Genomic DNA, 13,726 nt, shown 5'->3' on the forward strand with positions numbered 1-13,726 from the left:
TAAATAGTTACTTTAACAAGACTAAGAGTCGACAGCCTACATGTATTTAGCACAGTCAGCTAACTGTTAACATGCTCACAATATAAATGCATACATGATTAAGCATGTTAAGCATGTTAGCATGCAAATGTTTGACAAAGTAGCCTACAGCTGGGAACAAAATTAGATTTTAAGATATTTGGTCATAAACCAAAGCATTAGACAAACTTGAATTTTGACCTGATGATGGCAATGGAAGAAAGGTCAGGGGATCAATAATTTACGATTAATGTCTGTACCAACTTGTACAGTAATCCAGTTAGCCAAGATATTTCACTGAATGAATGGAAAGCTTTAACCTGCTGGTGGCTCTAGATGAAAATTCAGAGGATCACCAATTAGAATGCATCCTCTAAGGATGTTGAGTATCTGTAACAAATGTCACGGTAATCCACCCAATAGTTGTCGAGATAGTCCACTCTAAACCACAAATGACAATGTCATGGTAGCGTTAGAGGTGAAGTTACGTAATTAAAAGAATGTTGGTAGTGTTAGAGGTAGAGTTGGGTAATTCAACGTCTGTTGGATTCATCCTCTGGAGACCATGAATACCTGTATAATATGTCATGGCAATCCACACAATAGTTGTTGAGATATTTCAGTCTGGACCAAAGTGGTGGAGCCATGCCATGGCTTAGTGTGGCTAATAAACACAGAGACAAAGAACATTATTTTGAGTAAACCGTTTAAGCAGTGAAAGAAAGAAAGGGTACCACTTGTAGATTTGCATCATGCAAGTTTTCAGTATCATCAATCATATTTTTTTTTAGAGATGTTGCTTTAAATGTACTCCTATGCATACTAAGATAATGTAATCAAGGTTTGATTTAAGGTATAGAAGTTTGTCAAAATTCCTGTCAAATGTCTTGGGTATGGGTAAATGAGACAAGAGGATATCTAGCCAAAAAGAAAATATATACTTTAACGTGCTATATATAAACATTTACATAGATTATGAACAGTTGAGAACAGTATACAATAAACTGAGAATATTCTAATGAATAGGAAACAACAAAAAGCGTGTCTTGGGCACCAAAAGAATCTACTAAAGATTTTAGTTCATCCCTAGAAGTTGCTACTCTCTAAAGAATTTATTTTGCTTTTGATATTTTGATGAATATCAGCCACTGATGTAAAGCAGCACAATTAGCATACATCTGAGTGATTGGACTGAATGCAGTTGTCCTGAAGCTGTGACTAAAGAGGTAAAATCTGTGAGCCTCACTGCCACGTAGACTAAAAATGATAGATACCCATTTTACTGGAGAAAATATCACATCTGGAAAGAGAAATTACATCTCTGGCTTAATTGTCTGGTATGTAATTAAATAAAGAATGGATATAAGCATATGCAAAGAGAATTAGGATGTCTTTCTTTCAGCTACATTGGACTGAGGCTCTATTTGAACGTCACAAAGCACGTCACGCTTGCTGTGTGGCAGGCAGGTGCCATGTACCAGAGGTCTGGTGGACTGAAAGATTGAGCTCATTATTGCACTAGAGGTTCAAAAGGCCATGAACTTCTGTAGCCAATGCATTAGGTGCTGCAGGAGAAAAGGATGTGGGAAGAATGTTAGCAGGATATGGCAGCAGAGGAGGGCGGGGCCCTGCTGAGTAATGCACGTTTAGAGGTGAGGGAGCTGTTAATTGCCATGCAACATCTCAGTTGAGGGAGCACTTGTGGGACAGTGGCAGTTCAAAGAGTGGGGAGTGTGACTGCAATTCAATCAAAGTACAAAATAATGGCAGGTTGGCCATTGACCAAAGACAGATTGGAGGCAGGTATGTCATTCATTACATATTGTTCATTGTCTTCTGGCAGTACAAAATAATCCAAATCAGCAGTGTACAATGTTAGCTTTCTGTGTGAAGCTCTTTTGTTTTGGCTGCAGTGTGAAGCCCATTGAGGCCTGCGAGCAGTAGGGTAGGGTAGTCCATACTGCTCTATTGGCTGTGCTTTCTCCAGATGATCTACAGGGGAACTCCATTCCTCGTTAAACGACAAACCACCACCTGTTCTCATTTCATCTCTCCTGTCCTCGCTGTGGCTCTTGGACCACTGCGAAGGGCAGGCACCCAGGTACTCCGTGAGGAATGGAGGCAAGTTTCCCATTCAAAACCTTCCCCATCCATTTACTGATGGCCACCACCTGTTCACATCCCCCTCACACTCCTTCTATCACTACACCACATCCACACACACACCTTGCTCCCGCGTGAGGGATGGGCAGATTGCTGGGAGATGAGATTGGATTGTCACTGTCACAGGGGGCGAAGGAGGAAAGGAGGTGGATACTCTGTTACTCGATGGCCCCCAAGTTCCAGATGCCACTCTTTTTAATGACATAATTATGACCGTGTTACGACTCCCCTTGGCCTTCAGTCTGTACTGGAGGCTATGCACACTGCACAAGCACACAGGCGCATAAACACATAGAATTCCTGCATATTATTATCATTCAAATCCTATGTGCTTATGCCATTCGTAATTATAAAGATGTCTTTCTGAAAGAGAGTTTATTGGCAGCTTAGGTTGCTGTTTGCATTTCCTACTGCTGCCAAATAATATCACAAAGAACACTATCATAGTTGAAAGAAAATCATACATTTATCATATAAAATGTGATCTTGACAGATTATCAATCATATATCAAACTGGCCAGCTTCTTCTTTGCTGACACCCTGTAGCTGAGGCCATCTGGATCGGCCATTTTCTGGTCATTAACCATGCTCGCTTTTTAGGAATTGTGAAGTATTTGCTCTTTCCTGAAAGAGGGACTGAGACTGGCAACTCTGTATTCACAGTTTGAACCACTTCTTTTGCTAAATTCTATCTTTGCTTGGTGTGGGAGAGATGTTGCTTTTGGAAGTAGACCATGATGAAAGGCGTTTTGATCTGGAAGCCATACAGCCCAACAGTGTGAGACACACAAAGTGGTCGCTACCAAGCTGAACTTCAACAAACATACACTCCACGAATACACAGGAAACTGTGAAGAACGGTCGCAATGAATACCACAATGAGCTGTTGTTTCAGTGGGGACCTGATAATGATGAAGGCAGTCCCTTCTCTAACAGGGCTAATTGGGGTTCAGAGGCATCTAATGCATGATAGATGGAGAAGGAGAGGATCTCAGTGGTGTATGGCACTGCTGGCACGAGATCACAAGCATTAATAGAGCTGAACCTTTCACTCTGGGCTCAAAGACATCTGTTGCCAGCAGGTAACCTCGGCTTTATCATTACCAGTTAGACCCACCGATGTTTCCCTGGCATGACAATTTAAAGCGATATATATGTTTGCTGGCTAATTCAAGCTGTCATCATCATCCCTGTTTGTAGGTGAAAAATGTGTGCACCACGCAGCGCACCAGATGGCAGGAATGGCTCATCAGTCTGAGACAGCAGACGTGTGATGGATGGATTCTCCAGAGTAAACAGTTCCGAACTAAGAACCACACTGAGAAGAAATTTGCTCACAAATGAGCACTTTTGTGTCAAGAAATGCAAATGCTGTCTTTGACCATTCATGTTTTTGAATTACAATTTACAGGCAACAATGCATGATCCAAATGCAAATAAGAATAAGAAAAGATTAAACAAGGAGGACTGAAATCTGCTAAGACTTTTTAATAGAAGGACTAACATTAGTCAACAATGCAAGTCAGATGTCTCCTGTAACAAGGCCTTAAAGCGACTATAATCAACATTTATTTTACAATAATGTATCAAAGGACAATTTTTTAAACAGGGGTCACTTGTAGGGATGGGCCTATGCCACCTGAAAGCTTCCTACACCTTCGGCTTTATGGAGCTTTATAGTGAGTTTCAGCTCATTGTTAAGCTGTCCGGCCCGCAACTTTACTGTTTAGGTTCACTCTCACCGCTCTCATAAAGTCCTTTTTCTGCCGCAGAAGCCAGCTGTCTTCAGCAAAAAAAACAACCACCCAGACAGACACAGTTAGCTTCTAGGTGGTGAACATAGTGGAGCATTTAATAAAATAGAAATAAAATACCCAATAGAAAGCAATAACGTTAACCACATTTGTCGAGGAGGTAGGCCATTCTGATAGACATTTCCTGCCTGACAGAATAAGGTACCCTCCTTTTAATCTTCCTGTTACACTCACAGATACTAACATCCTTTATCCTTGGGATCAATTTGACCCCAGCAATTTGAGCATCCAGAAAATGATTGTAATTAAATTATCACCCAAGTTTGTGTGTCAGGTACTTTATGTCTTCTTTTTGACTACCTAAATACCCCTTTAGATGAAACATAACCTAACTAGCTGCTGGCGGCAGCTTCATATTTAATGGAAAGATAGTAGTCTTAATCTATTCAACTAACTCTTGGCAAGTAAGTATATAGGCGAGCATATAAGCGCATTTCCCAAAATGTTGAACTGAAGTTAAAATGCTGTCTCCTAAATCCCTATAGTACCTTGGCGCACTCTTCATATTAAAATTGCTCTGTGTCCCAAACACACTGACACAAGACCCTGCGTAGCCTATATACTGCTGCATATAATTGTTAATAAATACACTGACATGACAGTTGGCCAGGCCATACTACGTACGTCGCATTTCATGCACATGATGAATTATTAATACGATTTAAACTGAGGGGACAAAATATGCAGACATTTCTGTTGGATTTGTTAAGATTTGTTTTGTTGTTGATGTTTGCTGAAACAGCAACAGATTTGACATTTTGTCACCTTACAGCTTCCCTTCAAAAACAAGAGAAGCACTATGGGTAAGTAGGCAACATTCTGGGTACGTGGTTGCAAAGTGAGCAGGCTGAATATCACAATGTCTGCAAATTCAGAGGCTGAGATGCCGTGTCACGTCATGACAAGTTGCACTTTCCAAGCAAAGTAAAATCTCTCCCACTAAATTCTGAATATAAACTGTTTGAAAAGTTGCAATTAAAAAAAAATAAATAACAGTAGAAGGCAGAGATGAGTCTTTTTATGATGGAGGCATCTCCATAAGACATGCGACCAGCAGTGTGTGCCATGAATAAATCATCCAGAACCGGGCAGAGAGTAAACACTTGTGTATCTTCACCTCAGATGCCTGGATAGGCCCGTCAGACACAGTAGTTAACAAAGTCTACCTCCTCATCATCATGCAGACCGTGTTTCCGCAGATCCAAGTCAAAACCTGACACCATTACCCCACCCCCATCTTCTTCTTCTCCCCCCTCTACAACCCAGGAACTCACTCCGTTTCTCCGGAGTCGATTTAAAGTTAAAGCGAGGATGGTAGCAATGCTAATCTTTCCCCAGAGTCTGCTTCACTGAGTTGGATTTAAAGAGAATATAAAGTAACAAAAAATAGCCGGTGCAACACAGATGTCTTCTCACTTGATGGTTTTATTACTTAAGGTGCAAAACAGTGACTGACGTTTCGACGTAGAGTTACATCTTCATCAGAGTCCTAGGATTTAAAGACTGCCTGGATTGTCTTTGGCAATTAGGCAACCGGAGCTATGGGATTAGCTGCCAATTTGTACCTGCTGTGGAGAGAAACTCGTTGAGACCTCCATGAGTTTATCTATTAACACAACGGCAAGAATGATCAGGCTCTTGTCGAGTGCATCACTGACTCCAAGCTTTGGCTTGACTCAAACTCTGCGTACATGGTGCTTAACCTACAGTAGTCTAATGTGAGTGATGATGGTAATGCATGAGAATATACAAAGTGTACAATTTTTTTTTTTTTTTAGAATATAGTTTTTATTTATAATTTATAATTGGCAGATACAAAAAAAACAACTCTTGAACTGTATCCAAAGTGTGCAATAAATCACTGTTGATTTTTTTCCAAAAGAAAAATACAAAAAGACCATCTACTTTGGAAAGTTGACAACCAATGTAAACTGGAGTGAACTGGTAATTCTACAGAGGGTTTACTAATCGCTACTAATGCTCTTTTAACTGACTACAGATGTTAACAAATTGAAAATCTGCTTTGTTCTCCCAAGATGATAACCAAAGTCATTATGTGTACATACATCTACATTGGTGACATTCTATTTCCCCATTTTTAAATACAAGAAAGGCAATCATATCCATAAGCAGCACAAATGTGTATAACACATTAAAATGAAAGAGTTTTTAAATTGTACCAAGATGTTCATGTGAGAGAGGGTAAACAAAAAGGGAAGGGGTGGCCATGTTGAAACAGAATAGTGTAAACGATCACCTTCACTCACGGAGATGCACAAAAAAACAAACAAAAAAAAAACAGTTGGAGCTTGTTAAGTGCTAAACAGCTGTTACTAATTCAAAATGCTTCAGCAGTCTGAACAAGCATCACAACCTCTGGAATCAAACATTGAAGGCAAGAATGATTAATGATGAACTAAATAAGTATTTAGAAAACTCACAGCAGCAACACCATATAAAACTGGTTCCTGCTCGTCAAAACTGATGACAATTTGCAAATTAAAATGGAAATACAATTAAAAGAACATTGTATTAAAAACAGACTAACATTTTACGTTCACATTTTAACTCAAACACGCATACACCCCCACAAAAAAAAAAAAAAAAAAGAAAATTTACATCCACGTTCTTGCCATGATCCCATTCCTTGACAGCCCATGAGCATTAGCAGGCTTTGATACGACGCTGGTGCCTTACCCTTTATATCCCACAGATATGACAAAAACAAAACAATCTTGTTTTAATCTAAACAGTTATATGAACACATAAGGACAAATGTGTGACTTTATTTATTTATTTTTAAACGCCATCTGAAGGACAACTCTAGGCAGGGGAGGATCCAAGCACGTTAACGGAGAATATTCAAGTGCAAAAATGTGACAATGTAGTTTTTTTTTTTTTATGATTCCCATGCTTTCTGAAACGGGTCTGCAGGCATATAAAATGGATACCTCAAACAAGCGTACATTCCTTTTGTACAGCCCCGTGCCCCAGATGGCAAATGTCACAAAATAAACTCGCTAAAAGGATTCTAAAAAGAAAAATACATGTCTTGTTACAGAATGTCCAGCCAATGTTTGTGACAAAAACAAAACATCCCTCTACACAGCCAAACACACAACCTAGATCCTTCATTCCTATACAACTCAAAGCTTTAAAATGCTAAGTCTTTAAACATGCAACACCATTAAAAATTCCTATCTAATTTCCGCTGTGCTAGATTCATGGCAACTTCCTCAGACACCGACATTTCCAGCTAACTAAAACTAGAACTATGCGCTAACGACCTACCAAAGATGTCCGAGAGACCATTTTCCAAATACTTAAAAAAAAAAAAAAAAAAAAAAGACAGTGATGTCAAAAAAAGATGCTCATTCATAATGTGAAAACAATTCCCTGTCAAAGTATCCATATAAAGCACTTATGAAGCATACTGTGTGCTCTTCCCTTTACTCTGGCACAAACAGCCAAGTAGAGACAATCTGTGGGGTAGTGCAGCTCTGTGGGGACAAGTGAATAAGCAATGGCAAAAATCGTATGTTTTTTTATGTCCTTGAAACCCATACGACACTAATGATGCCACGCAGCTGTGATGGAACTTTTGTCGTATGCTGAAACCATGGCATCACTCCAAGATGGCTAGGAAAACTTAACCCTGGCTTTCCCACATCCTTTTACCTAAGCTCACACCAGCACCTTGCTGACATTAAGAGACTTAGAAACAACCATCACTACATACAGATTCAGGTCAATTGACTAGAGGTCTGTTTTCAGTTGTCGGTTAACTGCACTTAAACAACACAGCCAAGCTCTTTCACCCTTTTACAGTGACATCCTCTCTCGTTTAGAGTAACTCTACAGTGCCCGTTATCGACTGTCTTAAAGCCTTTACTACATGCAGATTCAAGCATTACAGATAGAGACAAAGCTGTTAGGCCTGAGCTGCGGTGCAGTTTTTGTAACATTCCTAATGCAATTTTTATTTATTTTTTAAATAATGGTAACATTTCGAAAAAGGTTCATACATTTGATGCCGTTTCTACAAACGGCACATTCAAATCCAGCATTGTCAGTACCTTTAGGCTTGCACATTATTTATTGGCTACATGCAGCCATACAAGTTAAAGTTACTTTCTCTGAACAAGCTGTTAAACCGCTCTCACAGACTGGCACATTTCGGACATCTTTTGCAACAAAATGTTGTGGACCTGGTGTAAACCCTTGTGACTCTGAGTGTGATTTATACTTTTTTTTTTTTTTTGATATGGTGCCGTGGTTAGTGTTAGAACTAGACAAATGCAAAAATAAAGCCTGCACCAGTCTAAGAATATAAATGTACTTGTAGTATGTCAGCTGTAACATGCCATGACAGAGTCAAATACCTGAGGAAGAAAATGCATCCACGGGATAAGTTTTTAAGTTTGTAAATTATCAAAAATCTGGTTAACATGAAATAGGTTGGCCATCATCACTTACTATACGATGAAGCTTTGCTGTTTGACTAATTGCATAGTATGGACGCAGATGTTCTAATTCTCCATCGTGTCATGCTGACAAAGATGGTAACATTGAAGGGTAACAAAAAAGCAAAAGATGATCCAAACTGGTCAGTTTGCAGAAAGCTTAACATTTGATTTAAAAACTTTGATGTAGCAATACTTTTACATATTTGAAATGTACAATTTGGTGGAAATAAATTAAAAAGGATTTTTAACTTTAGAGTGGAATTCTGTTTTTCCTACAGGCCCATCCTTAAAGCAGATAGCAATTCTTTGAAAATCTGCTCTACTTGCACAGCTGGATGTTACCTCCCAATGCATGTCTAATGTCTGCACTTAGTGTAATCAACTTGGCTGTACACCTCTTCTATATTTGAGCAATAGATTATGTGCTGGCCTACGTTTCTGGAAGAAGAGCCTTCTAAAACCAGCAGGAAAAAAACCCCCCAAAACAGTGGAATGGAGGACTAAAGAGTGACGGAGTCACCTGGACACAAATCAAGAGCCACCAGAACCAACCGTCGCAAAACTGTGGTTGTCTGTAAACCTTGTTTCAATCTCTTAACTGAACACAAAAGTGCAAATTGCTACCACTGTCCTATCTCTGTGTCCTCAGTAGTGCTTCTCCTGCAGATAATCTTTCATCTTGTTAGGCAAGGGCAGTTTCTGGATCAGGTCTATCCTTGTGTACTGTCTAATGACAAAGCGACAGAGATACTGCAGGGAGCGCACTTGCATAAACCGAGATACTGGGTTGGTTAGTCTGACGGGGTAGGTTGCAGACCCTGGTAAGCGAGACCTGGAGTAGCAAAAAGCTCCATTCTCCGAGTCTCTGATAGAGTGTTCGATTAAGTCAACAATGGATGTGTGTCCCTCCACATCAGGCTGCTCATAGAAGCTAAAGCGTCCATTGGAGTGTTCAATGCGGGTGTGGAGGGTTTTGCCCTGGGACCTGAAACTCAGGCTGAGCAGGTACCTGTCATCTGAGCTGTCTCTGACCAGGAATGAGCCATCAGCCAAGTTGACCAGCTTTTCCTCGGCCTCCCAGCGTGTGATGGGGCCCCAGTACCAGCCCTGCCTCGCCAGCTTCTTCAGCTCCTCTGTCAGACTGGTGACGATCATGGGCCCGCTGCTCTGCACCGAGTCGTACACCCGACTGACCCCAGGAGCTGAATTTGGGTCAAAGTTGAGGTGGTGTCTTACCCTCTCAGCTACCTGGCTGTCTGAAGAGCTGAACCCTGAAAAAGTCCTTGGAATAAGTGCATTACTTATCATGGGCGGTAGGAGTGGAGAGAGGGGAGGTGGGACCTCTACTCTAGAGCTTTGGAGCACCACACCAGCGGAACCAATGAGAAGACTATTAACTGAGGTTTCCATAAAGAGATCCGGAGGCATCCCACTAACCAGTTCATGTTCCTCCTGTCCCTGGTCTGTGTGGAGGGACCCGTTATCTGCTTCAGTCACCACCTCCATAGGAGAGGAGCTGTCCAGGCAGAAGGAGTGGGACCCTTCTGGGTACATTCCCTCATCTAAAGGCATTGTGTACTGGATGTAGTCCTGGGGAGTCAACCCCAGCACCACAGGCACGTCATTTTCATCAATATTTAGATGCAACTCCCCGTTTTGTGGCTGCTGGAAATTCTTTAAGGATTCTGCTTGGTCCTGAAAGAGCCCTTCCATTTGGAAATCGTGAAAATCTTTCCGGACACCATTTAAGTTGGGACTTGGGCTGGGAGAGTGAACCATGGCTTTAACTTTTACCTCCATCTTGATACACGCCTCATCAGAGTTTACTGAGCGCAGGGGCCATGGTGAGGGGCTATAATGGTGACTCCGTAGGGATGCAGATCTGAGGGGTCTCTGGGCTTTCACCTCGTTGAAGCTGACGGGCACAGAAGAGGATGAGAAGGTGTCATCATCATCCACTGAGCCGATGGCAGAGGAGCTGCCCTTCACTTTCGCCTTCTGCTTGGCAGACAGTCTCCTCTTTAGCGATCCCATCAGGCCCTCGCTCTTTGAGCGGCCCTTATTTGGGCCTCCTTTGTCCTCTTCACCACCAAGGTCGCAGCCAGAAAGCTCTTTGGTGTAGCAGCCCCCAAAAAGTGACTCTTCCTTAGAAAACTCTGTAGTCAGCGAGGGCTGCTGGAGCATGACAAAGTCACCCTCCTCTTTGCCTGACTTTATGCTGAGGGACTTGCGGATGGTCTTAAGGCTTATCTTCTTCATTCTGACGGGCCCTCCAAAGTGGGGGCATGGGTTGGCTCTCCTGGTATCCTGATGAAAGTACTATCCACAGTGTCCTCCCATCAGGCCGCACCAAACAAGTCATGCATACAGGGGAGCCATTAAACCCTGCAGAAAGAAAAACACAAGATTATAGATATTATAATTATGTTTCTACTTCTTGAGCAGTCCCCGAGTATTTGGACAGGGATTTTCTTTGTATTCACTCTGTGAAGGCTGCAACTTTCATTACTAATAAAACAATTTCTCAAATAATAAAAAAAAAAAAACTAAAATTATAATTTACTGAAGCCCAATGTAATGTCATCAACTGTCTTGTTTTGTCAGACCAACAGTATAAAAAATAAAGACATTCAGTTTATCGTCACATAAGACGAAATGAAGCATCAAATCTAGCATTTTTGCTTAAAGATGAACAAAAACATTACTCGCTTTTTAACAGATTATTTTTCTGTTGACCAAGTTATCGTCTCAGCTCTAAATTCTGTACTCCCAGTACAATGGATTTGAAATAAAACAATGACTACAAGTGCTGACTTTCAGGTTTAATGGGATGGGTTTTCACATTCATACTGGGTGAACAGTGTACAAAATCCCCCATTTTAAGTAGGCTTGATTTAATTCGACAAATTACACAAAATAATTTTGTTTAATATCCGGTTGGAAATCCTTTGTGTCATTGACGGCTTGAAGTGTGCGATCCACAAACATTAAAGGATGCTTGGTATTTTCCCTGGTGATGCACTGTTGCCACCATTCTGCCTTAAAACATCTTGGTTGTCTGGCTGTGTGTTTAGGAGCACAGCCCTGCAGCATTGTTGACTATGGATCATACAATAGGGGCCAGACTTGGTACACTGCTGCCCCAATATGAACACCTTCCAACAGCTTTACAACTGAAAGCCAACACTTAATAAGCACAGTAAATATTTCATTTTAAATCCAATGTGCTAGTCTGTAAATATGTCCAAATATTCACCGACCACACCATATAATAATCAGGATTTTATGAAATGAATAACAATCATTGCCTTGTCATCTGTCAAATGAAAGCTGTGACAGTTCTGGCAAACCAGGATTGAAACAGTATCTGGAGACATGTGCCACTTAGAGCACCTAAATAAAGCTGCTTGATAATCAAGACAGCTGCAATCTGATTACTCACCATTATGTGCAGGAAAATGGTGACTCAGTTGGCTGGGTCAAGTTCCACTTCCACCACCTTTCATTTGATGCTGTGAAAAACAAAGCCAGCCTATTTGAAAGGTTCTACACCTTTAAATTAAACTTGATTTTATGATCGAATATTGCACAATATATGTACCTATATAATCACCTAACATAAACAGTGTGTAAAATAAAGTCAACGTTAGCAAGGTTTGTCCTGACCTGGCAAGGCCTACGGACACAACAGCATGCCTTTAGCTTAGCTACGGGTGTTAGTTTGTGACTTTAATGACAATATTCTGAAACTGTCTGCAAAAACTACGATTTAATTAGTACACTTTCACGTAAATATTAAGACCATAAGAAACAAAAAGTTGTTCGATATCGCTTGCCAATTTAAGTTGTTGGCTTGCTTGTATGCTAACATCAAATAGCTAACAGCCAGCTAACCAGTTTGTTAGCACGTCTACTTTCAAAGTAAAACTTATCTTTAAACATTAAAAATATACATGCACATTACATTGTCTCTTACCCGGTCACTTCAGCTTGTCTCAACATGCAAAAAAAAAAACAGAGGTGTTAGCATCTGTGTTGTACAACACGTTCATGAAGGTTCGCTCCTTCACGGTTGTTGGCTTAATGTTAGCTTACTACCTAAATCAATCAGCTAGCTTTGTTAACGTTTGCTGTCGAAAACATCAGCGTTACCTTCCCTTTAGTCAGCTTCTGCGCCCAAACGAAAGTATAAAGCGTTTATATCGCCGGATGTTCTTCTCTAAACGTGCGGGTTTACATTTCCGATTAGAATGACACAATTAGCTAGGTGGCCTGTTTCTGTCTAGGTTGGCTAACACTTTGTAGCTCACGGCCTCTTCCTTTCTTCCTTTGTTGCCTGTTGAATTGTGGGAGCAGATTCAGATGCAGCGAATCTGACGCACAGAAGCTACAGCAAGTTTTTACATCCTAGAGGCAGAGACAACCCAAACACTGAGAAATCATGTGGATATTATCACTAAATAAATGGAGAGAATAAAACAACAAAATAGACAGATAAATAGAGTTTATTATGTGGGCTGCAAATAAATAAAAAACATGGATTAGGCTTTAACCAAAAAAACAGATGACACGCTTCTAATGTTATCATTTGGATACATTTGTGTTTGGAATAATGTTTTGTACTTAATAGTTTTAGGTTATAAAGAGGATTTTTAATCAGATCACCTAAATCACAACTTTTTGGGCAGTGAAGTTAAACTCGTCCGTCCCTAAATAACTCACCACTGAATGCTATTCATGTGCAAAGCTGTCCAATATATTCTACTCTAATGGCTGCATACCTGCAGTTGCCAGAAGTACAAGGAAGTGGTTGTGCATGGCAGCTCCCAGGTATGAAGCAAGGTGTTGCAAAACCCATGCATGCTCTGAACCTCTGTTGAAAAAGGATGTTGAGTTAAGAAATAAATGAGACATAAAGACATATGGTCCAAGTTATTTGGACTTTTCACGAGGAGACCACGTCATGGGTAGACATTGGTGGCATGTCTAATAAAATGTCAAATTTATTTTTCAATTGTCCTAAATCCCTAATATGTAAACGACTAGTCTTTCATCATCTTGAATGTTTTTTTGTGGATAAATGTGACATTTATCATAACATAGATAGATATAGACATAGATATAGAACATAGATATTTTCAATATGCATTCATTCAATATTTTATTTGTATCATGGTTCTGTATTGTCGTCAATCTGTGCACATACAGCAACTGCATAACAATACTCAACAGTAGCCTATGTCAGAATTAAAGCTAATGGATGAA

At 40.4% G+C, this 13,726-nt stretch overlaps 1 protein-coding gene across 2 annotated transcripts; it reads right to left on the reverse strand.

The window, feature by feature from the left end:
• Positions 1 to 6,775: 6,775 nt before the first annotated feature.
• Positions 6,776 to 12,817, reverse strand: socs6a (suppressor of cytokine signaling 6a). 2 transcript variants are annotated; one of them, XM_078280436.1, is made up of 4 exons: positions 12,614 to 12,817; positions 12,438 to 12,455; positions 11,904 to 11,973; positions 6,776 to 10,846 (listed from the first exon to the last, which is right to left on the reverse strand). In XM_078280436.1, the coding sequence occupies exon 4, from the start codon at positions 10,718 to 10,720 to the stop codon at positions 9,107 to 9,109; it is 1,614 nt and encodes a 537-aa protein (XP_078136562.1). In that variant the 5' UTR covers positions 10,721 to 10,846; positions 11,904 to 11,973; positions 12,438 to 12,455; positions 12,614 to 12,817; the 3' UTR covers positions 6,776 to 9,106. The 2 variants fall into 2 exon arrangements, with proteins under 2 accessions (XP_078136562.1, XP_078136563.1); XM_078280437.1 differs by having other exon boundaries at positions 12,426 to 12,455.
• Positions 12,818 to 13,726: the final 909 nt, after the last annotated feature.

Source organism: Sander vitreus, chromosome 22, assembly GCF_031162955.1.
Source record: "Sander vitreus isolate 19-12246 chromosome 22, sanVit1, whole genome shotgun sequence".
In the NCBI taxonomy this organism is placed as follows: Eukaryota; Metazoa; Chordata; class Actinopteri; order Perciformes; family Percidae; genus Sander; species Sander vitreus.

Excerpts from the sequence above, each read along its gene's own strand:
- socs6a (XM_078280436.1), bottom strand. The coding sequence starts at position 10,720 with ATGAAGAAGATAAGCCTTAAGACCATCCGCAAGTCCCTCAGCATAAAG.